Source organism: Molothrus aeneus, chromosome 5 (assembly GCF_037042795.1).
Source record: "Molothrus aeneus isolate 106 chromosome 5, BPBGC_Maene_1.0, whole genome shotgun sequence".
NCBI lineage: Eukaryota > Metazoa > Chordata > Aves > Passeriformes > Icteridae > Molothrus > Molothrus aeneus.
The window spans coordinates 4958334-4982116 of NC_089650.1; the positions used below are offsets into that span (position 1 = coordinate 4958334).

At 47.3% G+C, this 23783-nt stretch overlaps 1 protein-coding gene across 1 annotated transcript in view; it reads right to left on the reverse strand.

The window, feature by feature from the left end:
- The window catches only part of CACNA1C (calcium voltage-gated channel subunit alpha1 C), a 416271-nt gene that overhangs the window by 18279 nt on the left and 374209 nt on the right, over window positions 1–23783 (reverse strand). Inside the window, exons 32-41 of the mRNA XM_066550899.1 lie at window positions 19648–19680; window positions 16636–16764; window positions 12624–12689; window positions 9515–9606; window positions 8119–8284; window positions 7139–7266; window positions 4467–4563; window positions 3730–3832; window positions 1968–2069; window positions 879–1006 (exon numbers count right to left, since the gene is read on the reverse strand). Coding sequence (XP_066406996.1) covers window positions 879–1006; window positions 1968–2069; window positions 3730–3832; window positions 4467–4563; window positions 7139–7266; window positions 8119–8284; window positions 9515–9606; window positions 12624–12689; window positions 16636–16764; window positions 19648–19680 — 1044 coding nt within the window. The remainder of the gene's footprint in view (window positions 1–878; window positions 1007–1967; window positions 2070–3729; window positions 3833–4466; window positions 4564–7138; window positions 7267–8118; window positions 8285–9514; window positions 9607–12623; window positions 12690–16635; window positions 16765–19647; window positions 19681–23783) is intronic.

The following is a 23783-nucleotide window of genomic DNA, read 5'->3' on the forward strand; positions in this document are numbered from 1 at the left end:
TAAATCCACAGGCCTGACTAAGCAGGTCTGCGTGCTTTCAGCTCTGGGTTCTCAGATCCACAACCAGAAGCTCTAGAGCAGCCACAGTTCCAGCTGAACCATGTACTTTGGTGCTTCGGAAAATCTCTTCTTTTTAATCGGCAGCTTAAATACGGATTTAACAACAAAGCTTCTGGCATTTGGACCGACTAAGTCCTCAAACTCCTCAAACCCCTCACTGACTGGAGTCTGTTCCAAAGAGTCCATCCAGGGTGGTAAGCTGTGGGTGTACTGAGGCCTTGCTCTGTGTTTGTGCCCACATCACAACACTTTGCAGCTTGCTGAAACTCCAGAGCCACACTTTTTTCTCAATGTATCCTCAAGGGACATAGATAGCACTGCTTGTGCAGTCAACAGGGTTTTCTCTTTCTGTCACACAGCCTGGTAATCTGCTGAGTGAACATGTATCACAGTGGGGAACAAATCCCAGTCCTTAAAGTCCATACTGTCCATTGGATGGCCTTGGCATCCAGGTATGCTCTTTACTTTTTAAGTGATTTTGTCTCCTAGAAACATGCCCTCAAAATGGGTCAAATGTATGTGGGAGTAAGCAAATGTCTGTAGGACACTTCATACCAGTCCAAAGGATCCCAAATTCAAATATTACTGGCAGACTGATAAATTATGATTATGCCTCACCTGTGCCTTCCAGAGTGAAGGGATTATGAGCCCATGGTACACAGGTATTTATCCAAAAGGACTGGGATGATAATTCAAGGTGTCTATGAACTCCTTTCCGGTAGGGATAGCCCATTGCAACCCCCAGAATGGTTGAAGAGGGAAGTGGGACCACCTGTCTCTACTGTACCACCCCTGTCCGCTCGGGGCCCGCTTGTCACCTGTAAGGAGAGCGCGTTGCGCTGGGAGGGCTTCCCCACCAGCCCCTGCTCTTTGCGCTTCTTGAACTTCCTGAAATACTCCTGGATCAGGAAAGTGGCGTAGAACTTCCCCACGGTCACCTCATCATCTGCGAAGGCGGGGGTGAAAAAAAAATTAAATAAGCTGCTGATTTATTGTGCATTTGCTCATGTAAGCCTTGCAGAAACACTGGGCACTGCAGTTCATCTCTGCTTTTTATGGTGTCAGGATGCAGGGCTGAAGGGAGGGGTTGCTCTGCAGCCAGAGCTTGCTGTGAAGAGTCAGGAGCAGAGGTGCAGGTGGCATTGGGGCAGACTGGCTCTGCTGACACAGAACCCCTGCAGCAGGAGCACATCTAGCCTGTGCAGTCTCTGGTGTTGGTTAACCACAAAGGATCTCGTTATAGCAGCAGCCTCCCAGTCTGGGTCAACACATGCTGCTGTCTTGTGACAGCCTGGGGTAAGACTTATTCACAGCCTCTGACTGATCATCCATCCCAGGCCTGCCCTGACCCTTGTCTGCACTGGAATTGTGTCCCTTTGTGCCTAACATAGGTGTAAGTGAACAGAGGAGACCACCTCTCCCCTGAAATGCAGTCACAGCTGTGTTCCCACACAATAAAAACTGTCAGCCAGCCAAAATGTGCACTGTGTTTTTCTCCAGGTAGCTCTCCTCCTTTCTGCAAACCCACTGGAAATTTTAGAAGACATGGTCTGCTGAGTTCAGAGCAGGCTGAGCAAGGCTCAGGACCTGGCTGCTGCTGCTGGCTGACTGCCAAGGGCTGCTTTGTGCCCATGGGGCCACCTGGAAAGTCAGTGAATGCCACACTGGATGCCTATGCACCAGCTCCTATTTATGCACATTTTTTTTCCTTTCTCTGATTTCTCAGCAGTAAGAACAGCATATTCCTGTTAGTATAGAACAGACCTCAGCCTGATGAAACACTGATAGCTTTGAGAAGAAAGTCTGTCCCCCCTAGTCCACCTGATGATCACGAGGTGCAGTAGGACAGGACAGGTGAGGGAAAAAACCAAAGATATTCAGAGACAGGGACAAGATCCTGCACTCACCACCTGCAGGAGGCACCACCTGGTCCAGCAGCTTCATACTGGTGCGCTTCCAGATTTTCTTAATTATTGCCCTCAGCTCTTCGTTGGCTTGCTCCAGGTTACCTGCAGGGTGAAAATCATCAGAGATAGGAATTAAGCAGACCCTGCAGAGGAGCAATTTAATGTCTGGCATGGAAATCTCAGGAGGTAAATATCAGAGCGTTTACAGTAGTGGAAAGTTTTGGGCCAAGAGATGCTCTGACCATTCCTAAAGCTCCCTCACAGCAAGAGGTCTTCTTCCTAAATGTGCATAGTCATCTCTGGGTAGGGAGGTGACTTTCCTTCTAGATACCCATTTCTTCTCAAATGAGTTGTCTTCAGTTTTATTTCTTGATTTATGTACATTCAAACCCCTCTCTTGTCTCTCTCTAGGTGTCTGAAACCAGTATCTTGTCCTCCTAAAGGTGTTTTTCCTGCAGTTTTTCTTATTTCTCCCCCGCACTGAGGCTCCTGAGGGTGCTGCACAGGGCTCTGCATGGCAGTAGTTCTTGTAATAGGATGCAGTGAAGATAGGGACATGGAATAACTTGCTGAGTATGCAACACATGGACAGCATCAAAGGCAGAAATCTGACTCAGCAGGGCTAAATCCAAACTCCTACCCTGACCACTTAAAAGATCCTGCTAAGGCAAGAGAGAAAGCAAGCAGTTTGAGGCTTTAGATGGTTTCCCAGGAGTTTACTGGCAATGAGTCCAAGAGTTTGAGGCTCTCTCAGACAGAAAACTGAATCCTTTTTGGGTCTCTGTTTCATAAGACACAAGATATCTTACAGGGATTGTGGGTGGCATTTTCTTCTTCCTCAGAAGAGTCTCTTGCACTACAGTCAAATTCTGTTTAGCACAGTTTTCAAGGCCTTAATATAATTTTTCATTTTGCCACTATTTTTTTGGCTCAGCAGTGTACAGCTGGCACTGTAAGGCAGAGTTCTGCTGGTCACTGCTTCCCCATGCCTGAAATGAAATGCAGCCACTCCTGAGGCAGAGGTGTTTAGCTGTGAATCACAGACCTACACTCTCTTTCAATGCATCTCATTAATACATGAAACCAGATTTTGACTCAGGACCAATATCTTTCATTACAGCAGGTGACAGAGAGCAACAAAGAGGACAAGCTGAGTCCCAAATCTTGTCTGCTTTCCTCAAATATACCTGCTGTCTATGCAAAGCTATTAACAGTCCCTTTATTCCTCATCTCTCTTTACAACACCACTGTTAGTATAATGTAATGTTCACTCATGCTAATGGAAGCACAGGAGGAGTTTTTGTGAGATGAGACCCTCCAGTCCAAGCTCTTTTTCCTCCCTTGGACTGGAAGATCAGTGGCAACAGCAGTCAAGAAGTGGCTCAGCTCTGCAGACAGGGTACAAAAAGGAGGCTTCTTTGCCCTTCTCCTAATTGCTGTGTGAGCAGACATTGATCTAAAACTTTAAACTTTCAGACCACTGTGAAGAATGTGATCAGTAATTTGAGATGATAATACAGGAAGCACCAGCTTCCTAGGCAGTGGGAAACACTGTGCTTTCCCTAGAAGATATTATTCCTCCAAACCTCTTCACATAGCTTTTTGTCCCACGTGCTGCATATGAGTAATTTGGATCATTTGAAACCAGTTGGACACCTTGGCACGAACATCTTTGTATCATTCTAAACAAGATGTCCCTGTTGGTTTATTCCAACTCAGGACATGATCACCTTTGTATCCTTGCAGTGAGCAAGCTTCTCACCTTCTGTCTTGATCCTCAGTGCTGTTCTGACCAGTGCAAAGAGAGTGGCATTGAACATGACGGTCCCATCGCTGTTCAGTGGCATATTCATGGAGACAAGGCGCTGTGGGATGAAGAGGAGAAAGAACAATCACTGCCACACATGGGCTGAAGCATGCCCCTCCTCATGTCCTCATGATGCCCTCCAGACCTGCCATCCCTCTCATGTGAATATCCATGGCCTGTAGATTAGTTCCACAATGAGAATGCCCTGTTATTTCCACCTCTCCTAATGTGTCTGGAGATGGGAGTTTGACAGTACAAGCAGAGGTGTGTTCTTGGTACTTGAGAGCTGAATTTAGCACAGATGTGCTCTCCTAAGCAGACCAAAGGCTGATGGCCCTGAGAAGTGCACAACCCACCTGCTGGTGACCCTCCAGCCCTGGACTGGGTGGTTGGAGCCCAGAGGAGCTGGCGAGGGGCACAGGGCAGCCCAGGGGTTGTTCAGACATGCTGTTGCTGGCTCTGCCTGGTGGGCAGCAATGTGCCCAGTGAGTGAGGCAGGGTCAGCTGGAAAATGCCACGGCAGGCTGGTTAGTGTAAAACAACTGGCCTGGTGCAAGGCAGCTCTGCCAAGCATGGAGGCTGGAATTAGATGGGCTTTACGGTGCCTTTCAGGCCAAACCATTGTGTATTCTCTGGCTGGTTCTCTGGTTTAGCTGCTGTGAGCCCAGGCTCCCAGAGCAGCAGTGCCTTACTTTGCAAGCCACCCGGTGAGGGCAGAGCTTCCCGAAGCCCAGTGGGGGCTGGATCCGCCGCAGCAGCGTCACCACGTCCAGGTGCTTGATCCGTCCCCTAAGGAAGAGAGCACAGGCAGGGCTGTGTGAGAGACAGCTGCTCACTTGGAAAATTAAAAAAGGTTTATTAAGCCTTGACAAAAATACAACAAAAGGACTACATAAGGAAAAAGCTGCAGCACTGGGAACTGCTTGTGTGCACACCACATGGCAAGTTCATCTTCAAGATGGATGCTCAGTCTATTATACCCCTGGGGCTTGTATCAGCCAGCCCTGGCCCCTCCCAAAACCTGTCAGGCAGCTTTTCTTTGCCATTTACTGGTGGAGGCTGCTTTGTAACTTGATTGGAGGTCAGGTGTTGCCATGCCTCACCCCCTAAGCACCAAGCTTTTCCATTCCCAGCTGCCCCATGCAAGGGACGTGTGTGCAGCCTCCTTTGTACCTGTCCTAGACAACCCAGGCTGTCTGATGGCAACAATACAGGGGGGGAAAGGGAACTATGGGGAGAACAGAGGACATCTAAACTACAACGTTATCTTTTAATTGTGAGAGCCAATCATCCCATTGTCCATCTATAACAGGCTGCATCCTGACCAGGGCTGACCTGCTGGCCCTCCTACAGAGTGCAGCTACAGCTAAAGGTGTCACTAAGGTCTCTCCAGCCTCATGCTGCTGCTCCCTGTAGCCCAGGCATAGTTAAAGTATTATTTCAGGCCTCTTGCACCTGGTGCCTTCTGCAGGATTTGTCTGGCACTCATATGTCACCGTCATATTTTCTGGAAAAATCTCCTTGCCCAGGACTTTCTCCTGGAAAGCTGAGAAGCCTCAGAGAAAACAGAAAACAATAATTATCTGATTCGCTTCTTCTGTGTTTGGCTGCTTTGGAATGTGTTTGGAGATTGTTTACCCACAGGTGATTAATTGGTTTAATGTGAATTGCTTTTCACTCATTGGCCAATCAGGGCCAAGCTGGGTTGGGACTCTGGAAGGAGTCATGAGTTTTCATTATTATCTTTTTAGCCTTCTGTAAGTATCCTTTCTGTGTTCTTTAGTATAGTTTAGTATAGCATTCTTTAATATAATATAGATCATAAAATAATAAATTAGCCTTCTAAGAACATGGAGTCAGATTCATCATTCCTTCCTGCCACGGGGCACCCCACAGATACAACACTCATATAACTTCTACTAGTGCAGAAATCCCAGCTGTCAGTCATACTTGAGTCAATGCTTGCAAGAATTGACCTCAGCCTTTTCAACGTTGCGGTTTCTTAGTGCAGGAACCGATAAGCTGGGGTTCTCTTCCCATCACTGACCTGCTCAAAATAAATATCTGCTTATTTACTTGTTGGGCTGAGGCCTGTAGCAGGCAGAGAGGTGTAAAGGGTCTATTTCTTTGTGGTTTACCTCCCACGTAAATAGCCCCAAGCCACTGCCTTTTAATACTTGTTTATGCTTTGGGCTGTTTTGTGAGCACAAAACAAAGCACTGAACTTCCTTCATGGCAGCAGTTGGGTTTCTCTTAAGTTTGGTAAATGGCATCTCAAAAGAAGAATTCTGTCAGGGAGGGAGGAAAGTTAGCAGAGCCAGAGGAGGGGCATGGGACATGGATGGCGAAGAGGAATGAAAGAGATTCCCATTTATAAACACGGAGGAGCAGGATGCCATCTGAACTGAGTTATATTATATGGCTTCAGTCACTGCAGTCTGGTCTTCAAGGAAGCACACATTGTAGCATCTGTTTTGTTAACAAATGGTGTGTTTATTACTAGTCTGTGCTTATTCCCCATCCACATCAAAAGTCCCCAGCCCAGGAAGTCACCATGAAGGTGAAGAAGTGTTTAAATTCATGTGTCACTCTCATAATGTGACACACCCTCACGTATGGCAGAACCTAAGCCCAGACTAATCTCAACACTTTGTCTCCTAAAGAGATCTGCTTTCAGTTTACACCCAAATCTCTCTCCATGGCTTTTGCATTATGAAGGGGGCTTTGCAATTACAATTGTCAACTGTACAGTAATGCCACAGGGATCTAATGCACTTTAAGCCTAAGCATGTGTCAAACAGAGCATATAATACTGAATGCCAGTTAAGCCCTCATGTGAGTTGTTGTAGTGTAACTTTATATCCCTGCAAGTCTGCTCTTGTGAATAACCCTGCAGACAATGTAATGCAGCCATGTGAATGTACAGGCTGTGGTGGGCACATATGACGTAGAAAAAGATCAGAGATTTGAGCAGAGCAGCTCTGCTGTGAGCACAAAGTCAAGCAGAAGAGTCACAGCTCAATATCACAAACAAGTACATCAATACTCCAACCCCCTAATCTCTTTTTCTCAGTCTCCTGCTCCCCTAAGTCTATATCTCCCTGACAGAAAGTAAAGCAATGGCCTGACAGGGAACAGTGCAGCCTAAATGCTGAGATTTCTGTGAGTATCTTTGCACTTTGGGCTTATGGATTCACCAGCAGTACCTAGTGGTGATATTTATTTTAGGAGTTTTGTACAAAAAAAAAAAAAGAAAAAGTGTTCCTGCAGGAGGAACATGGCACTTACTGCACTGAGTCTAGAGAACAGAAAATAATGGGTCTGTTCTCCCGAGGAGCTCTGATATCCAGGCTGGGTTACTTACTTAGCTTCAGGGTCATACTCTGCCCAGATCCTTTTAAATTCATCCAGGTGGTGTGGTCCTAAAATGGACCAGTCCCGTGTCAGGTAATCGAAGTTATCCATTATAACAGCTACAAAAAGATTGATGATCTGCAAACAAGGACAGAGATGATGTGATGGATGAGGCAAGGAACAGTAAATTTTACCAGGTTCTCCATTTAAGGTCTGAATTTGGACTCACAAAACTAGGAAGCCATTTGGGTTAGCTTCCTTATTCCCACATCCCAGCCCCCCAGTTTAAATGGGAAGAGCCCAGAGGTGGAATATTCTCAGCTGGTTACATTTTTCTCCTCCCTACTAAATGGACGACGCACAAATTTGCTGAATTCTTATTTCTGCTGTCATGGCTTTTTATTTACCTATGTCTCTGCCTGGCAGAACGAGGTGGGATTTATCTTCAATAGGCAGTGGGGCTGAGATAAAAGTCCTTTCTTCTGGCCCAAGACCAAAACTTTAGAAATGCTGCTGCTGTTCACTGGGAGGGTTTTGGGCACTGCTGCCAGCTGCAGAGCGTGTGCTGTCGCTCTGAGCAGTGCTGCACTGCCAACACGGAGCAGATGCAAGTGGGATATGTGTATTCTCACAGTCATTGCTGCTGGCAGGGGAGGAAAAACCTGCTCAGCAGCCAGAAGGAAGGTAGGAGGGAAGGTGGGAAGTGTGGCTGAGGCGTTGCTAGCCTCAGCACAGCCCACAACAGACTAATTTGGTTTTCTCATTTAGGGGGAGGGGGGAAGAGCACTCCTTTGCCATGCACAAAAGACAGGGATTGGAAGCAGAGCATCCCCCAGAGCTGGAGGGAGGCAGGGAAGGGATGTTGTCACTGAAAGGGTTCTGCTGGGAAGGACCCATGGGGAGATTTGAGATCCTTCTTGTCCTGTGCATTGCTGATGTGGGGAAGCAGAAGCTGAGTCTGCCAGGGAAGGTCTGGGCTGGGGCACTCACCAGGAAGGCACAGAGCATGTAGAAGCTGATGAAGTAGAAGACGGCGAAGCTGCTGCCGCACGAGTGATCGGCCTCCGTGGAGTTGGCCGGCTCCGACTCCGGGTCGCACTTCTTGTCAGGGAGACATGCCAGCATGATTTCCTGCCAGGCCTCACCTGTGGCACACCTGGGCAAGGCAGAGGGCAGGGGGAGACAGCAGTGACCTTGGATGTGACAGGGACTGCCACATTAGCAACCTGCTCCTGATCCCATGAACGTTAATGAGACTTTTGCCACTGAGGTCAATTAAGAGCAAGTTAGGCTTGTTAGGGTGTCAAAATATGGCTTTGACATCCCCTGGCATATCCTGCTCTGTCACTGTCATATTTTCTGGAAAAATCCTTTCTTCTCCTGGGAAGCTGAGAAGCCTCAGAAAAAAAAAAAATGAAAACAGTAATTATCTGATTTGCTTCTCCTGTGTCTGGCTGCTTTGGAATGATGTTGGAGATGGTTTATCCAACATGTGAATTGTTTTTACTTAATGACCAGTCAGAGTCAGGCTGTGTAGGACTCTGAGGAGTCAGTCATGAGTTTTCATTATCATTCTTGGTAACCTTCTGTCTGTATCCTTTCTCTATTCTTTAGTATAGTTTTAGTAGAATATCTATCATATATCATATCATATCAAATCATAATAAATTAGCCTTCTAAGAACATAGAATCAGATTCATCATTTCCTTCCTGCCATCGGGGACCCTGAAAATACCACACTGCTTGTGTGCTGCTGATGATGGCAACAAAACCTCTGTTTGGTTTTGTTGCCATCATCAGCATATAATTTCTGACTGGCTTAGGCTGCTGTGGGTACGGGGCTCTCACATTCCAAGCAGAATCATGGAGATATGTGTGACATGCCTGTGGATTGCATCTAAAGAAGTCCTTCAAAATTATCATAGTGTTGAATTTGTGCCAGCTTCCCACCCCTTCAGCACCCCTCTCTGGCCTCAGCTGGAGTGGGATGATGAGCTCAGTGCTAAGCAGAGCTGGCCATGGCCATGCCTAAGCACGAGTTCATCATGTCCCTTTCCCTGCTGGAAGTCACACTGGCCAGATTTGAATCAAAGAAGGTTTTGAGGCATATCAACCTTGGAGAGCACTGGAAACTGGCTACCTTCCTTCTGTGTAGGAAGACTCATGTCCCTCCCCAGCACTGAGTGTAACCAGGGTGAGCTGCTGGGCTACAAGAGACTCAATGCACTGCTCCTTCCGTCTGACATAATTCCAGGCTCCCCCACTGAAGGACAACATGTTACTACTCACCTCAGGAACATGACACGGTAGGAGGAGATAATCTGTGCCCGAGAGCAGAGGAACAGTGCTCCCAGGCTGACACAATGCAGAGCTGTGGTGTACCTACCTGAAAAGCAGCAGCACTGCCTGGGGGAAGGTCTGGAAGTTATTGTTGCGGTTGATTTCTGTGGTGTCGTTCAGCGCAATTTTACCAAACACCTGGCAGAAAGCAAAGGTCTTTTCAGATTAGCCCTGCAAAATCCCCAAACCTCTTGTCACCTGTAGCTCTTGGCCTCCCTCTGACTCTGATATTTAATGAAATCTGCTCTTCTATTAAAAGAAATTTTCCTGTGTCTTTCATATTTTTTGTTGCTTCCTTGGCTTCTGCTTTATAACCACAAAAGCACTAATTTTGCAATAAGAAACATCTTGTGTCAAAACAAGGTGTCCTTCCTTATTCATACACTGAATACATGATATGGGGCATTGTTTTAACAGACACTCAATTGGGAAGGGAGTCCAGCTGAAAGAAATCAGTAACAGAGAAGAAAAGGCTCCTTCCTTCATTGCTTATCTATCTTTGTCAGGACAAAATGATAGCAAAGGACCAGCAGCTGCAAAGCCTTGAGCTTCCATTTCCGTGGGGGGCCTTGGATCTTCACAAAACCATGTAAATACATTGCCTTGGATCTGCAATTGTCCAAATGCCTGCCCTTCTATAGTCATGCTTGTCTCCAGCAGGTGTTTCAGGGGTCCTCCCAGATTGCAGCAGCATGAGATGATGACCAGATCTGCCTAGACAAGGATGCCCTAGAGCTTCCTCCCATGCCACATCAACCAAGCCTGCAACCATCAGCAAACCTTTTTAGGGGCCTGTCTTTGGGTGTGAAGTCCCCAGTGCAGCAGTTTCAGGCTTCTTTAAAAAACCTTGGATAGCTGTGGTACTTTCAGGCAATGAGACTGAGAGGTTAAACGAACCTTGTGTGGGAGAAAGGTCTCTACACAGCACAGGCAGGACTATTTATTCCCCACTGATAACAACGTGGCAGAGATCTCAGGGGCTGAGAGCTGTAATCTCTCTGTAGCCAAAACAAGCAGCAGGAACAGAGCAGCTCGGAGAGAACACCTAGCTTCTTTTCAAGGAAATGTCACTGATAATTAGCACCCCCAGAGAAACAGCGACACGGAGAGGAGCACAGGGACAATGGTGGGATGGCTTTGCCAGACGGGAGGGAGGGTCAGCACATCGCAGTTTTCCTCAGGGGTTCCTCATGGATATATGGGGAACTTCTGCCTGGCCAGCCCCATGCCACAGGCAGCTCTGACTGCCCCATTGCACCGAGCTTGAGCTGAGACAGCTCATATTTTTCATTTCAGGCAAATGTAGATAAGGGAGCTCCTCATGATCCACCCTACAGCTTCCCTCACACAGGAGGCAGCAGCTGCTGTGGGTGTTTTGCATTAGGCACCTGGGAGGAGCCATAAGTGGGGGTTCCTCCCTCACAGCCTCCCCAGTCTGTGCCTCCTGGGCCATCCTAGAGTAGCTCCATCCATCAGCATTAACCTGGATGTTTTCCACTCAAGCACTTTAGGTAGTGAGGCTTGAATGTTGTTACGCTCCAGGCTGTGGCAGTAGCTGACTTAAAGTAGTAGGTCTCCTTTATATGGGCAATTCTGATATTTTTATCAGTTCTGGGACATCCAGTCTTTCATGGTAGCTGCGTAATGGAGTGAGGGATGATTTTCCTTCCTATGTGCCCCTGTGTGTGAGGGAACTCTGTGTGTCAGCACGTTCAAGAGAGCTGCACACAAAATGTCTGAGATGCCATTTGGACAAAAAGTGATAATCACAGGTCTGTGGGCTCTGGGCAAACAGGGAAAATTTAAAAAGTTGGTTTTCTTATTGGAAGACATGAGGGCATGAAGGGACCTAGTAATCTAGATCAATGTGAAAGGCAGATGTATGACTTTCAGGCTGCTGAGATGATTTAAACAGAGGCTTGAATGTAAGCCAAGGGTTAAATAGGTAACTTAGAACTAGCTGAAAGAAAAAGGAGTAGAATTACAGAACAAAGCATCTGGTCTTGGCAGTGCCCTGACCACTGTAGACATGTCTGTGTGGGTGCTTGGAAGTCACTTATAATGCTTTGTACAGTGATGTAATACCAGCTTAATACTCTGAAGTGATTTTCTGTATAGCACAGGTAATTCTGTAGGATCTTGGCCATCTTAGGTATTAGAGGCAAAACTGGCAAGTTTGCAGTATGAGCTTAGTAGAGTAAAATGACAGCTGTGATTACTGAGGCTATTGAGATAACCTGTGATAATTCAAGAAAACATTAATTTTATCTTTTACAGTGGGACAGTGTAGATGGAGTTTGTGAAAACATGATTATAATAACAGGAAACAAATTAAAACAAGGTCACAGAGGTCAGATGAATTTCATTACAAATTCTGTTGCCATTGTGAAACCAAGAAGCCTGTCTCGTTTGAAGACCTCTGGAAGCAATTATGCCATGTCTTTCCATACTGTGGCCTCTGATCCCAGATGGCTGACTTGTCTGAGAACTTTGATTAACATGGAAGTGGAAAGTGAAGCTTAGCTTGAAGAGCAGCACAGCAAATGAGGCTGGGACTGTCACAGGCTGTGCCTGTATCCCTTGCTGTCGTCAATGGTGTCTGTGCAACATCAGTTCCTTGCACAAGTGAATGCTCAGGATGATTCCAAGCACATTTTGCAGACTGAGTAAGATGTTGTGTTGATGTGAGTGTTGGTACATTGGGTCTGATCCCATATTTACCTTCATAGGTGTAGATCAAAAGCTGCTCTTTACAACTCAGTGGAAGTTGTGCCAGTGTGAAAAAGATGCAAGGGAACATTTTGGTTTGCTCAGTGCAGCATGGCCATAAGCCCACTTAAAAAGCTGTTTTGGACCAACAGGCAGGGCAGTAAATCTTTGTGGATATTCCTTCAAGAATGTGGAGAGCAGGCATGGTCCTTTTACTGTTTGCATATTGTGTTCTGCCCTTAAATGGGTGAATTTTTTTTTATTTCCTTGCTTTTTTTTCTGGATCATGTTGGAGGTACCCAGTCAGACAATGTTCTCCAGCCAAGGTTAGCTTCTATCTCACCTTACTAGCCCCCACAACCACACACTGATCTAGCTACCCTGTAGTCCTGTTCCCATGCTCTAGCAGGAGACAGACACACCCGAGCTCTTTAGGCATCACTTACCTGCATCCCAATCACAGCGTAGATGAAGAACAACATCACTATTAAAAGAGCCACGTAGGGGAGAGCCTGGAAAGAAAAAAAGAGAGGGCTGTGTCTCTGCCTGGTTCCTGCCGCTGGCTTTGGGACAGGGGCGCGGCTGTGGCTCTGTAGTGCGGGCAGTAGCCACTAGATGCCTCTGCAAGCCCACGCTTGGTTTGCCCGCCCAGCCCAGCCGGCTCGGCTCTGTGCCATGGGGGATGCGTGGATGGAGGGATGGATGGATGGATGGAGTTCCGCTGCCTTCCCGTCACTCCTGCCCTTGACCGAGCCAGAAAAGAGGGAAAACCAGTGTCTACACCTGCTTACCAGGAGGAGAAAGCTCTCACAGCCAGCACTACTCTGGCACTAATGGCAATGTGATATTTCCCTGTGTCTAGAATGGTGAAATAAAAGATGCTACAGCTGCTGGAATCTTAATTCAAGGCTTCTGCTATAATGGCTGGTACCACCCTAAGTAGCTAAAGCAGCATCAGCACCTTCCTGTTGAGTTTAGGTGTCCCTGATGGTGCCTGCCATGCAGCGAGTGTCAGTGATCAGCTGCTGGAGAGGAAATGCAGAGCCTTGATAAGCAGAGCTGCCTCCCAGGGAAGGGGTCAGTGCAATCAGCAAGTGCTGAGTGCTCCCGGTTTCCTCCACCACTGGCAGGAATCAAGGGCTCGGGACTTCATGGGCTCAGGCTTTTTGAGCAGGAATCTTTTGAAATATCTAGCACTCAGAGCAGAGGCTTTCAGAATTTGATTCAGAGGAAATGGGTGGACACATACACTCTGAAAATGTGAGCACAGTCCCTGATCTAAAACACCTAATTTCAGAGAATATAATGAGCCTACAACATTATCAGAGGACTGCAGCACCTCTGCTATGGAGACAGGCTGAGAGAGTTGGGGTTATTCAGCCTGGAGAAGAGAAGGCTCCAGAGAGACTCTAGAGTATCTTCCAATACCTAAAGGGGGCCTACAATAAAGACATAGAGGGATTTTTTTCAAGGGCATGCTGTGATAGGAAAAGGGGTGATGGTTTTATACTGAAAGAGGGCAGGTTTAGATTAAATATTAGGAAGAAATTATTTACTATATGGATGGGTGAGACATGAACAGGTTGCTCAGATAATCTGTGGCTGTCCTGTTTCTGGGAATGTTCAAGGCCAGGTTGGATGGAGCTCTGAACAACCTGGTCTAGTGGAAGGTGTTCCTGCCCATGGCAGTGGTTGGAACTGGCTGATCTTTAAGGTGCCTTCCAACCCAAACCCTTCTGTAATCCTAAATTCAACACAACTAAATCCTGCAGGAAAAAATGAGGGAATATTTTCACTGGCCACCATGGAAATTTGACTAAGATCAGCATAAATCATCTTGAAGAGATCTGAATATTAAAATGGCAAAAAATAATCAAATCCTTTGGACAATGTCTGTAATCATCACCTTGAGTCTCAGGACAGATTCCTCTGGCTTTTCATTGGGCCAGACAAATCGGTATAGTTACCTCACAATGTCACTGAAGAGACCACCAGCTCAGAACTGGGCTCCAAACATTTTGTGATGATTTAGGTGGGACTTGATACACACAATACCCAAGAGCTCCTGGGATAGTGTCCAGACAGGATCTGAGGTGTATAACCTTAACAGTACTTCTAAGGTGTATAACCTTAACTGTTTTCTGACAGTACTGCTGTTTTTCCCATCCAAATGGGGGCGGGAAAGTGTTTTCTGTCCTCCCTGTCTGCTCCTTCACTTCCTTTTAATGTTCTGCTCAGTCCACTCCTCTCCTCTAACGCACCTTCCTGCTCATCCCTGCCCCTTGTTCCCCATGGCTACTTCAGCTTCCCGTATTCTCCATTTCTGTCTCTGTCCTCTCTGGCTCTGTCCTTCCTTGGCGTTACCACTTTGTCCTTGTCATTCCCACGGCCCTGCCGTGCCCTCAGCACCCTCTCACTTCCTTCTCCTCCTCCCACTCCCCAGGCTGACCCTGTTGCTGTCTCTGCAGACAGCAGGAAACCCCATGGAGCATTTTCCCACCGCTCTGACGGTGCCCCAGCTCCTACGTCAGCACTTCATGCCATGCCCAGGGCACCTGGAAGCGACCATGGGATCTCACTCCATGGGTCCCTTGCTTGTTGGGCTGCCCTGTGTGAGCAGAGATGCTTCCTGGAAGCATGTGGGGACACTGAAGAGCCTGTGCCAAAGTCTGCTGGGATCCCACATTCTGACGGTGGGAGCGGCACAGTGGCTATTCTTAGCTGCCAAAGGAACCTTCCGGTAGTTGCAACAGGAAGAGCTTGGAGCAGAGAATTTCATGTTATAAATGGATAAAGGCTTTCAAGGGAAAAGGCACTTGCTTGCAATGCTGCCTGTTTTTTCCCCCTCCCCTGCTGTGGAAGATGCCTCCCTCCATCCTTTCTCCCCCCACCCTACAGCCCTGCCTGAAGTGACTCTCCAGTTGAAGAGGTCTGGAGGTCACAGGAGGGAAGTTCCAGGTGCTCCCTTTCCCATCCATCTCCTCCTCTCCAGCCATGAGCCATGACAAGTTCAGCTCAGGGCAAGCTATTGCCAAAGAGGCAGGAGGGGGCACAGGGGCAAGGGGAGGAGAGGCAGGAACTGGAAAGTGTGACTCTGTGCCCTGCCTCGGGGCTGGCTGAGCTGTGCCAAGGGAATCTCATTCCTACGCACGCAAACAAAATGGTTCCCAGTGGCACTGCTCAAATAACAACCTGGAAGTTGGCAACTCTGCAAGCAATGGAAAAAGTCACTGTGGAGTGGATGTGCCAGAAACCTGCTGTGCAGGGTTAGGTCCTCTGACAGTCAAGGAGTGTGCAAAATGAGTCCTTTGCATTAGCCTGGTGGTCTGGCTACTGGGACCACTGAGAGCTGCACTGGAATAAGCCTGTGCTGGTCCCTGGTGTGCACCTGTGCTGCTTCTGCTGAGAAGAGACAGAAGTTGCAATGAGCTGCAGCACTGCAGGCTTTGGCCCCAGCTTGTGTTGTCGCTGGTGAGGTTCAAGTTTTAAAGTATGGGTCAATTCCTTTTCCATTTGAGTCAATACCAAAGCTATTGACCACTTACAGCCTCAGTCTGAGGGCTACATAGGTGCTGTTTCAAGACTTGTGTGTTGCACAAGTTACTCTTTCGTGCTTTTGCCCAGTTGTGTGTTCTGCATATTTGCTCATGTTTAGACCACCATTTGTATTCCTGTGCTGTGTTTCCCTGCTGATTCCTTTGGATAAGCCCCAGCTAACATCCAGGTTGTGCTGGTCCAGTAAATCCAGGTCAAGTACTTTTAGAATGCAGGAATATGCCATGCTTCATCTCTATTATTTTACTATATGTGGCTAGGTTTTTTTCTAGCAAATAACTGGCGTGTTTGTTTTCCTCCAAAGGTGATGATTCTTATCCAGTCTGATATTCCTCACTTCCTCCTATCTACTCTGGAACTTTATCTACCACTAAAATGCAACCTGTCTCCAGGGAAGAAAGCAGCAGCAATTTAATAACTTGGCATTGTTACCAGCTCAAAAGAGTAGGGCTAAAAAGATGAATTCTTCCTGGATGAAAGTATGGAGGCCACACACCTCTAATACTCACTGGAAATCCTCAAAACAATGCTTAAAGGAAACTTAATTGAGACACAGGCCTTCCCCCAATAGCTGTGTATTTCACTTAGAGTTGCACATATGAAACACAGCTCAAATAAGAAAAAAAAAAAAAAGCTGAGACTGAAGGGTTACAGACAGGCAGTAATTGAGTTGAACTGAGCTATTAAGGCTGTTCAGGAGGTTCTCCAGCAATTCCTCATGCTTTAAAGATGAAACTCATACCCAGGCAGTCATTCCCTGCGAGTTCCATTTACTTGACTCATTTGTGCCACCTCTCCCTGGGCACATTTGAGCTCAGGCACTGGGGTGAAACCTCTCCCTGAGAGGCCACCGAGGGAAATCAAAAGGAGTGGGGTCTTTCTTAGAGATGAGTGAAGGAATACCTGGAAGGACTTGATGAAGGTCCACAGCAGTGTCCGGATGCCCTCCCCTCGGCTCAGGAGCTTCACGAGGCGCATCACGCGGAAGAGTCGGAAGAAGGTGATTGAGATGCGAGAGTTTTCCTCTGCGTTCTGGAAGCCATTGGCACAGAGGCAGAGTTACAACAGCACGAGAGCAACCGGGGCCCTGGGCCACAGAGGAGCCTACGCCGAGGGTTCACTGCACTGTTCCTTGTCCTGCTACTGCTCCCTGGGCTTGCACTCCCCGGCACCCCAGGGACAGGCCGAGGCTGCTCCAGCCTGCCCTGTCCCCCATGGTGGTGAGGCTGCTCTAGGGGGCCTCTCAAGGCCACCAGCCTCTCCCTTCAGTTTGCCTGGCCTTTCAGGGATTATGCTCATGCCTCTCCAATACATCTCCCCACATCGGAAAGAGGCAATTCCCCTTTGACCTTGCACTGGAGGAGAAAGACACTTTCCCTTTTGGCCTGCCTTGAGTGTCTCACCCCAGTGGGTGTCTCAGCCAGCAGTTCTGCTGAATCTGGTGTCAGGCACCAGCCATGTTCTGCTTGCTCTGCTGGGAAACAGGAGCAGGTCCCAGATTTGCCCCTGGCTGCAAAACCCCACAGGGGCACCCCATGGTGTGTATTGGTGTCACTGGCACCACTGCCAGCCTGGCTGTCCCTGTGCTCCTGTGGCTATGCTCCTGTGGGCTGGCCCCTGGTCACTCTCTCCCACTGCTGGGCCTTTCTCATTTCTCATGACCCCTTTGTATTTCCCACAGTCTGCGCACTGACTTCTGCTTTTTAAAAACATTTTCTTTTGGCTTCGCTGCTACTGTTCGAGTGTGGAGTATTTTAAAATAGTCTTTCTTCTGGCCTGTTTTTTCTCACAGCATCTGCTTTGTCCCTAAGCATTTTCCCCTGGGGTTGCAACCAGCTCTGACGTTCCTCAGCCTTCACATGTGTGAAGGCAACATCCATCTGAAGGCTGCTGCAGCAGCAGGCTCACCTGGCCTTGGCAGAGGACTTGCTGCCTAGCTCAAGGGCACAGCAAATGCCAAGTTTTCCAGTTTATTAACCCCCTAAAATACTGTGCCAAGCCTGTGAAGCTGGTGCCTTCCGGTAGCAGCACTGTGGGAATGTGACCTCCTGTCACAGGGGGAGATAACACTGTCACCCTGCCACTTGACCTGCTGTGGAGCACAGTGAATGGAAACCCCCTCTCTGTCCCCACCCAGCTGCAAAGACTGCAGTTTGAGTCTAAACACCACCAAAAGAGCAACATTTAGGAGGAAGAAACAGTGCAGATCACCCCTGCTGTTAACTACTCACCACTGTGTAAACCAAGAGAGAACAGACCCTTTGGATTTCCTGTCACTGGGCAGTGAAAACAGCAGCCTGTCTGCTTCTGATAAAAGCCAAGGCACAGGAGCAGCCTGGGTGGATGTTTCTGGGATTAAATGCCCAGATGCAGATGTGTACCTGGGTGTGCTCCTGTTTCTGAGCTGACTGGTGCTCAGCTCTGTCCCTGTCTCTATGCAGGGGCTGTAGCTCGGTGCTGGGTGTGACCCCTGCTTGCACAGAGAGCTCAGCACCATGTGCAACAGATCAGGATTGCATCCAGCTGCAGCTTGTCTGTCTGTCTGTCTGTGGTGTGTCTGTCACCAGGTAACTTCCACCAGGCTGTACCAAAGGCTGACACTTGCTGCCCATGGAATAACTGGGTGAAAAAGATTAGGGAAACAGGCTGTGTCATGAAAAGCCTGAGTGCTCCCTACCCCTCACATCATCCTGGTTTGATTACTTGGACATCAGGCTGTGGGTTTCAGCAGATTGGAGGGAGCTGCTCTGAGGTGAAGGAGGGAATGTGACCTCCAAGGAATCAAAAATCATGGCACTGAATACTCTCAGTGCTAGAGTCCCAGAGGGATAACTGTAAGGTCAAATACCTCTTCCAGTCCTTTAGAAGCCAAGCTCTAATACCATGTAATACCATTTAAAACAGAGCTGAGGTACCAATCTAGAGGTTGTATGGACAGCAATCATGCTCTGGTTGTGACTAAAAAAACAGAGTTTTCTTATTCTACCTGCTGTTCTTCTGGTTGGCTTGGCTCTTTAGGTGGCAGCAAGTGGGGACATGGGTCTGGACAGAGGTTTTAGTATTCCTTTGTCCTTCCTTGCTGAGAGGAGGCAGCTACTGTAGGCAGAACTTTATCTCTGCCCTCCTAGTGTCCTGCAGCAGGCAAAGTCTCAGCAGCAGATAAAATAGAACAAATCCCTCCCTGACGCAAATCTGCAACTTACTGGCATCAAACCACTTAGCCAAAAACTCTGCCATGCCTCAGAAGATTACAGTCATTTTCAAACTAGGTGGCTGTAGATTAGCTGATGCTTGAGTAGTCCTGCTTACTTCCTCCTGGCTTTCATCTAGCTTTTTGAAGGCCTGTCCTTGCCAGAGGAGGGAGGTTCTGCAGAGTGGCAATCCAGAAACTGGAGCTCTCTGGGGGTGGTGTGGGAACTTGCACACCAGGGCAGCAGTGTTTTGTGCACCATTGCACCAGCTTCTCTTTTTTTGTGCAAAATACGAACTCAAGTGTTATAATGAATCACCTCATTGAAGAGGAGCTTCAGAGTCCCGACTCTTTCTTTTCTGGAGGCTTGGACATGAAGTCACACTGCAAACTCATTCAGCGTCACATTGACAGTGACACAGGGACATTGTGGCTAACAAGAAATCTTACCAGGTCCAGTTCTCTCTTGGTGGTTCATTAGAAGGCAGAACAACAGTTAACTTGACCAAAGGAAAGCTCAGGATGCACAAGAGATACACATGTGCAGCATATTCACAGCTCATGTGAACACCAGACTCACACCAATACATGACATGGCAGCTTCATGCACAAATAACTAGGCTGGGCTTGGAGAGAGAACTTGTGATCACGGAGAAGAGAAAAAAGGAGTGTGTTAGAAAGAGTGTCACAGAAGCTGGGAGGGAGGTCTGTATTTTTGGTCTTACCATAGAGGAAGAGCATTGGGTATGTTCAGCTGGCTTTAAAGAAAGGCAGACAGAAATAAGCTGTAATAAGTCTCCAATCAAAAGCCCTAGTAAACTAGGTCTTGGCTAACACAGGAGCAACAAAATGGCAGAAGAGGGCAAAAAGGGATTTGAAAGAAATGCACAAGAGGCTGGGCTTATTCCCTAGGATGCCCAGGATCAAGGCTGGCCATGGCAGAAGTGGGTACAACTGCCTCTGAATTTGATGTAAGCTCTCTCCACTACCACCACACGTGAGTCACACCCAGTGTCTCCTGAGTGCTGGACACCCTGGCAGTGGAGGTACTGTAGTGGTAAAATGTTTCTTGTATCAGCACTATGAGTTCAATACAGGGGCTGATTTGGCTCTCCAGCTCAGATCCAGGCCATGTCTGCACAGGGACCAGCCAGCTTCCAGTGCATCCATCTGATTTGTAAACCCATTATATCGCAGTGCTAAAGCAACACTTTCTGTTTCTATATCCCCATTCCCTTACACACAGTTCTGGGTTGGGAGAGTCTAAATGGCTCTTGGCAGCCCTACAACACCCAGCACCAGCTGTGGAATGTGGGTTGGTGCAGCTAATTAGCTCACTCTGCCTTTACCCACCTCACAGCAAAGCCCTAGGCACTCAGTGGATGTGTTCTTGGAGGCCAGGCTGAGCTGAGCCCAGCCCTGGTCACGCCTGGAAGAGTCAAATTGTTGCAGACACTCTGCCTGATATTCCTTGATTAACCTCTGGGGCCATTTCCAATACTGAGAGCAATTCTAAAATATACCCAAGGCTGCAAGTATCCTTAGGTGTAAGAAGCAGAATTGTAAATTAAACGGAACTGTCTTTATTAGGAGTCCTTCAATTCAATAGTAACATAATCCTTCAGGGCTAACCTCTACCATATGCCAAACCTGTCTGCTACTTTAGCAAAGTAGGAACTGATGTATTTCTTCTTCTGCCAGTGTCAGAATTCCCCTCTAGTGCCATGGAAGTCTCCTGCAGCTTGCTCCTGCTCTCCAAGGATGCTGCAGGAGTCAAACTGGCATTGTATTACCTAAAAAAAACCCTGTAGTTTGGATGCACGGCCTATTTTGGTGACATGGGCAGATGAGAGCAATTAAAAACCCAAGGTAACCAGCTCATTTAATAATTTGGGTTAACTCATTGGTTTGGTTGTGTCAGCTTTCATTTTTTTCATCCTCCTCTTTCACATGTTTGCTCTTGTGTTTTCAGATCACATACAGGCAAAAGTTGGCTTGAATACCAAATGAAGCAGCAGTGCCCATAGAGACATTTCTTACAGGTCAGGCATAGATTCTGATTTTGTGTTGCTAGGCAAACATCTTTCCAGCAAAGTATTTCTCTGTCCCATCCCCCTTCCTCTTTCTAGTTCTGCAAATCACCTTTTCTAACAGTAGAAGGACCCTTATTCTGCTGCTTGCTGCATTCCTGGTAGAAGGTACAAAGGTCCTTCAAAATAACTGAAGGAGGCCTGAAAATTTTCAGGATTCTCCATCCTTCCTGGCTGATGGTGTTTGTGCATCTGTGACTGACAGGCTGAAGAAGCCTTTTGAGGTGCTGTGGGATATTGTGCTTCCACTGTCATTTCTTCTCCTATTCCCTGAGCTAACTGGGCTGTGTTTTAAGCTGTGGTCAAAAATGTACCAAATTATATCACTGTCTATGGTAGAGGCTCAAAAGCAGCACAGGGAAGGTTCTGCTGATGCTGGCAGGCAGGATTTATACAAACTGTGGCACTGTGGGCTGAGGTTCCTGCTATGCTTGTGTGAGTTCATGAGGGGGAAATCAACCCCCAGCTTTGGGTTGCTGAATGCATATTTGGATATCCCCAAAGGTTTCAGAAAGGAGACAAATCCTACCACCTGTGCCAAAGGGGCACCCCATGGACCTGAGCACGGGAAGCTGAGAACCCATTACTGGAACTTTCGAGTGTGGCCATTCTGAGCCCTAAAGCTGAGAGAGCTATTGCTAGATTATCCAAGAATCTTCAGCCTTGCCAGTGATGTGGAATGCCAATTTTAGGACAAGGACAGGCAACTGGCACCTGAGAATGCAATAATTCCCAGAGATGGAAGCGTGGTGACAAGTACTTGGAATTAAAGCCAGTGTCTATTGCCCATCTGAAGTGGACAGGATTTCATTTCTACAAATCTCAGAACAATGTGGAAAAACAAACCCTCATCTGTTTGATGTCTCTGGAAGAACTTTTGGAGAAGCTACACCACTGAGCAGAAAGCACTCTTGGCTGTGTCCCTGCTCCTGCATGGTGTTTAACCTGCAAAGGAGCTTCAAGACAAGACTTCTGTCCTGCCCTTCTCCTTTGAGACATGAGTAGCGTGAACATACTGAATGGGAAAGGTCCACAGCAGGGACATCAGTCAGAGATGATGTTCTGAGCAGTTTCCCTCGTACAGAAAAGGGATCTGAAGTATACATCACAAGTCCAAGGCCATATTTGGAGTGATACAGAAGAGAACCTGCAGGCTGAGTGGGAAAAGAAATATCTGAGGCAGGATGCACTTGTGTAAAGACACTCAGGGGGATGAGTGCAATGAGAACTGTTTGGGTATTTTTTTTCTTTCTTTTTATGTCACTATATTTAAAAAGGCAACAGAGATGTTAAGGAGCAGAAGAGGCCAAGAAAGAGAAGAGAACGTTCTAGAAGCCCGAGTAAAAATTCAGTAGGATAAAAACTGAGTGATCCCTTCAATATGTCTGAAAACTTCCTCAGAATATTGTTGCCTGCATACATCTCATTCATATTCAGAGTGTAACAGAACACCAGCTTTTTAGGCAGATAAATTGCTTCACTTGCTGCAAACCTGTGAGCATTCTTAGAGCCCCTACAGGCACAAAAGACAAAGTCAAAGCTTGTGCCCATCATGAAGTCGGGATCCCAGGTTAGGAAGTCTCTGGGAAAGAAGCCAGGTTTATTCAATGGAGAGATACTTGAAATCTCAGAGGCCACAGCACTGGATAAGGGAACTGTGTTCCTGGTAATCCTGCTCTGCCTGGGTAGGTGGCAGTGAGGTTTACTGGGAACTGCTTGTGAGGAACACAACCCCTCCAGGTCCTGTTGAACCTCCATAATGTCTCACAAATCAAACTTGGTGTCTGAAAAAGTTTCTAATGGGTTGTGCTTTGGAAGCTAGGAGAGGATAAAATTTGCACTCCAGAATAACCAGTCTCTATCTTTCAAGAGCAATATGTAACAGAATCAATATAGTGGGATATTTATGCTGTAATGCAATCCATTCTGAAATTCTGAGAAGGGATGATGTGGCTTTTCAGACCTGTAAAGACAGCAGCAAAAATATGAGCAAAAAGGCTTTGTATATTCACAGTAGTATCAAAGTTCCCTGTAATATCCATGGCTTAGAATATCTTATGGATAAAGATTTGGAAGAAAACAAGAAAGTGTGTTAATAGGCAGATTCAAATGAAAGTTTCAGTAGGAAATTCCAGAGAAGAGATATTAACCCCACCTCATCCTTGTGGAACACTGGAGACAGAGGACCATGTTGGGAGGTTTGAGCTCCTTTTGGCTGGTTTGCTGACAACTGTAATGGCTCTGCAGAGCAGCAGCCCCTGGAAGTGTCTGAAAGGCAGCTTCATTAGGTCTGTACAGAATGTGCTTAATCCACATCACCATGGAGGCTCCTCCACTGCTGGGTAAGTGTCAGTAGCTGTTCAGTAGCTGCTGATGACAGGACAGGCAGGCAGCATTCCCATTGCTGATGGTAGCAATTCTACACCACAGGACACACTGAAGATGAGTTCAACTCCCTTGGAGTGGATCTAGCCTTGCAACCTTCTAGTTATGCCTGATAGCTCTAGTTTGGAAGAGATGAGAGGAAATGTGTCTTTGAGATGCTGGTACCACAATATGACAGAGTAGCTCCATATTTCTCAGGAGAATGAGTGGTCAGATGCTTATGCTGCCTTTTGTGACCAGCAATCTGTAATGCCCTTTCTCCGCTGAGGAAACTGTGGCTCATGGATGAAGCTTCTAGGAGCCCACTAAGAGCACTGGTTGCTGGTGATGGATGTCTGCTAAGGTATTTCCTTGACTGTTGGATTTGGAGAATGAAAAGTTACCCA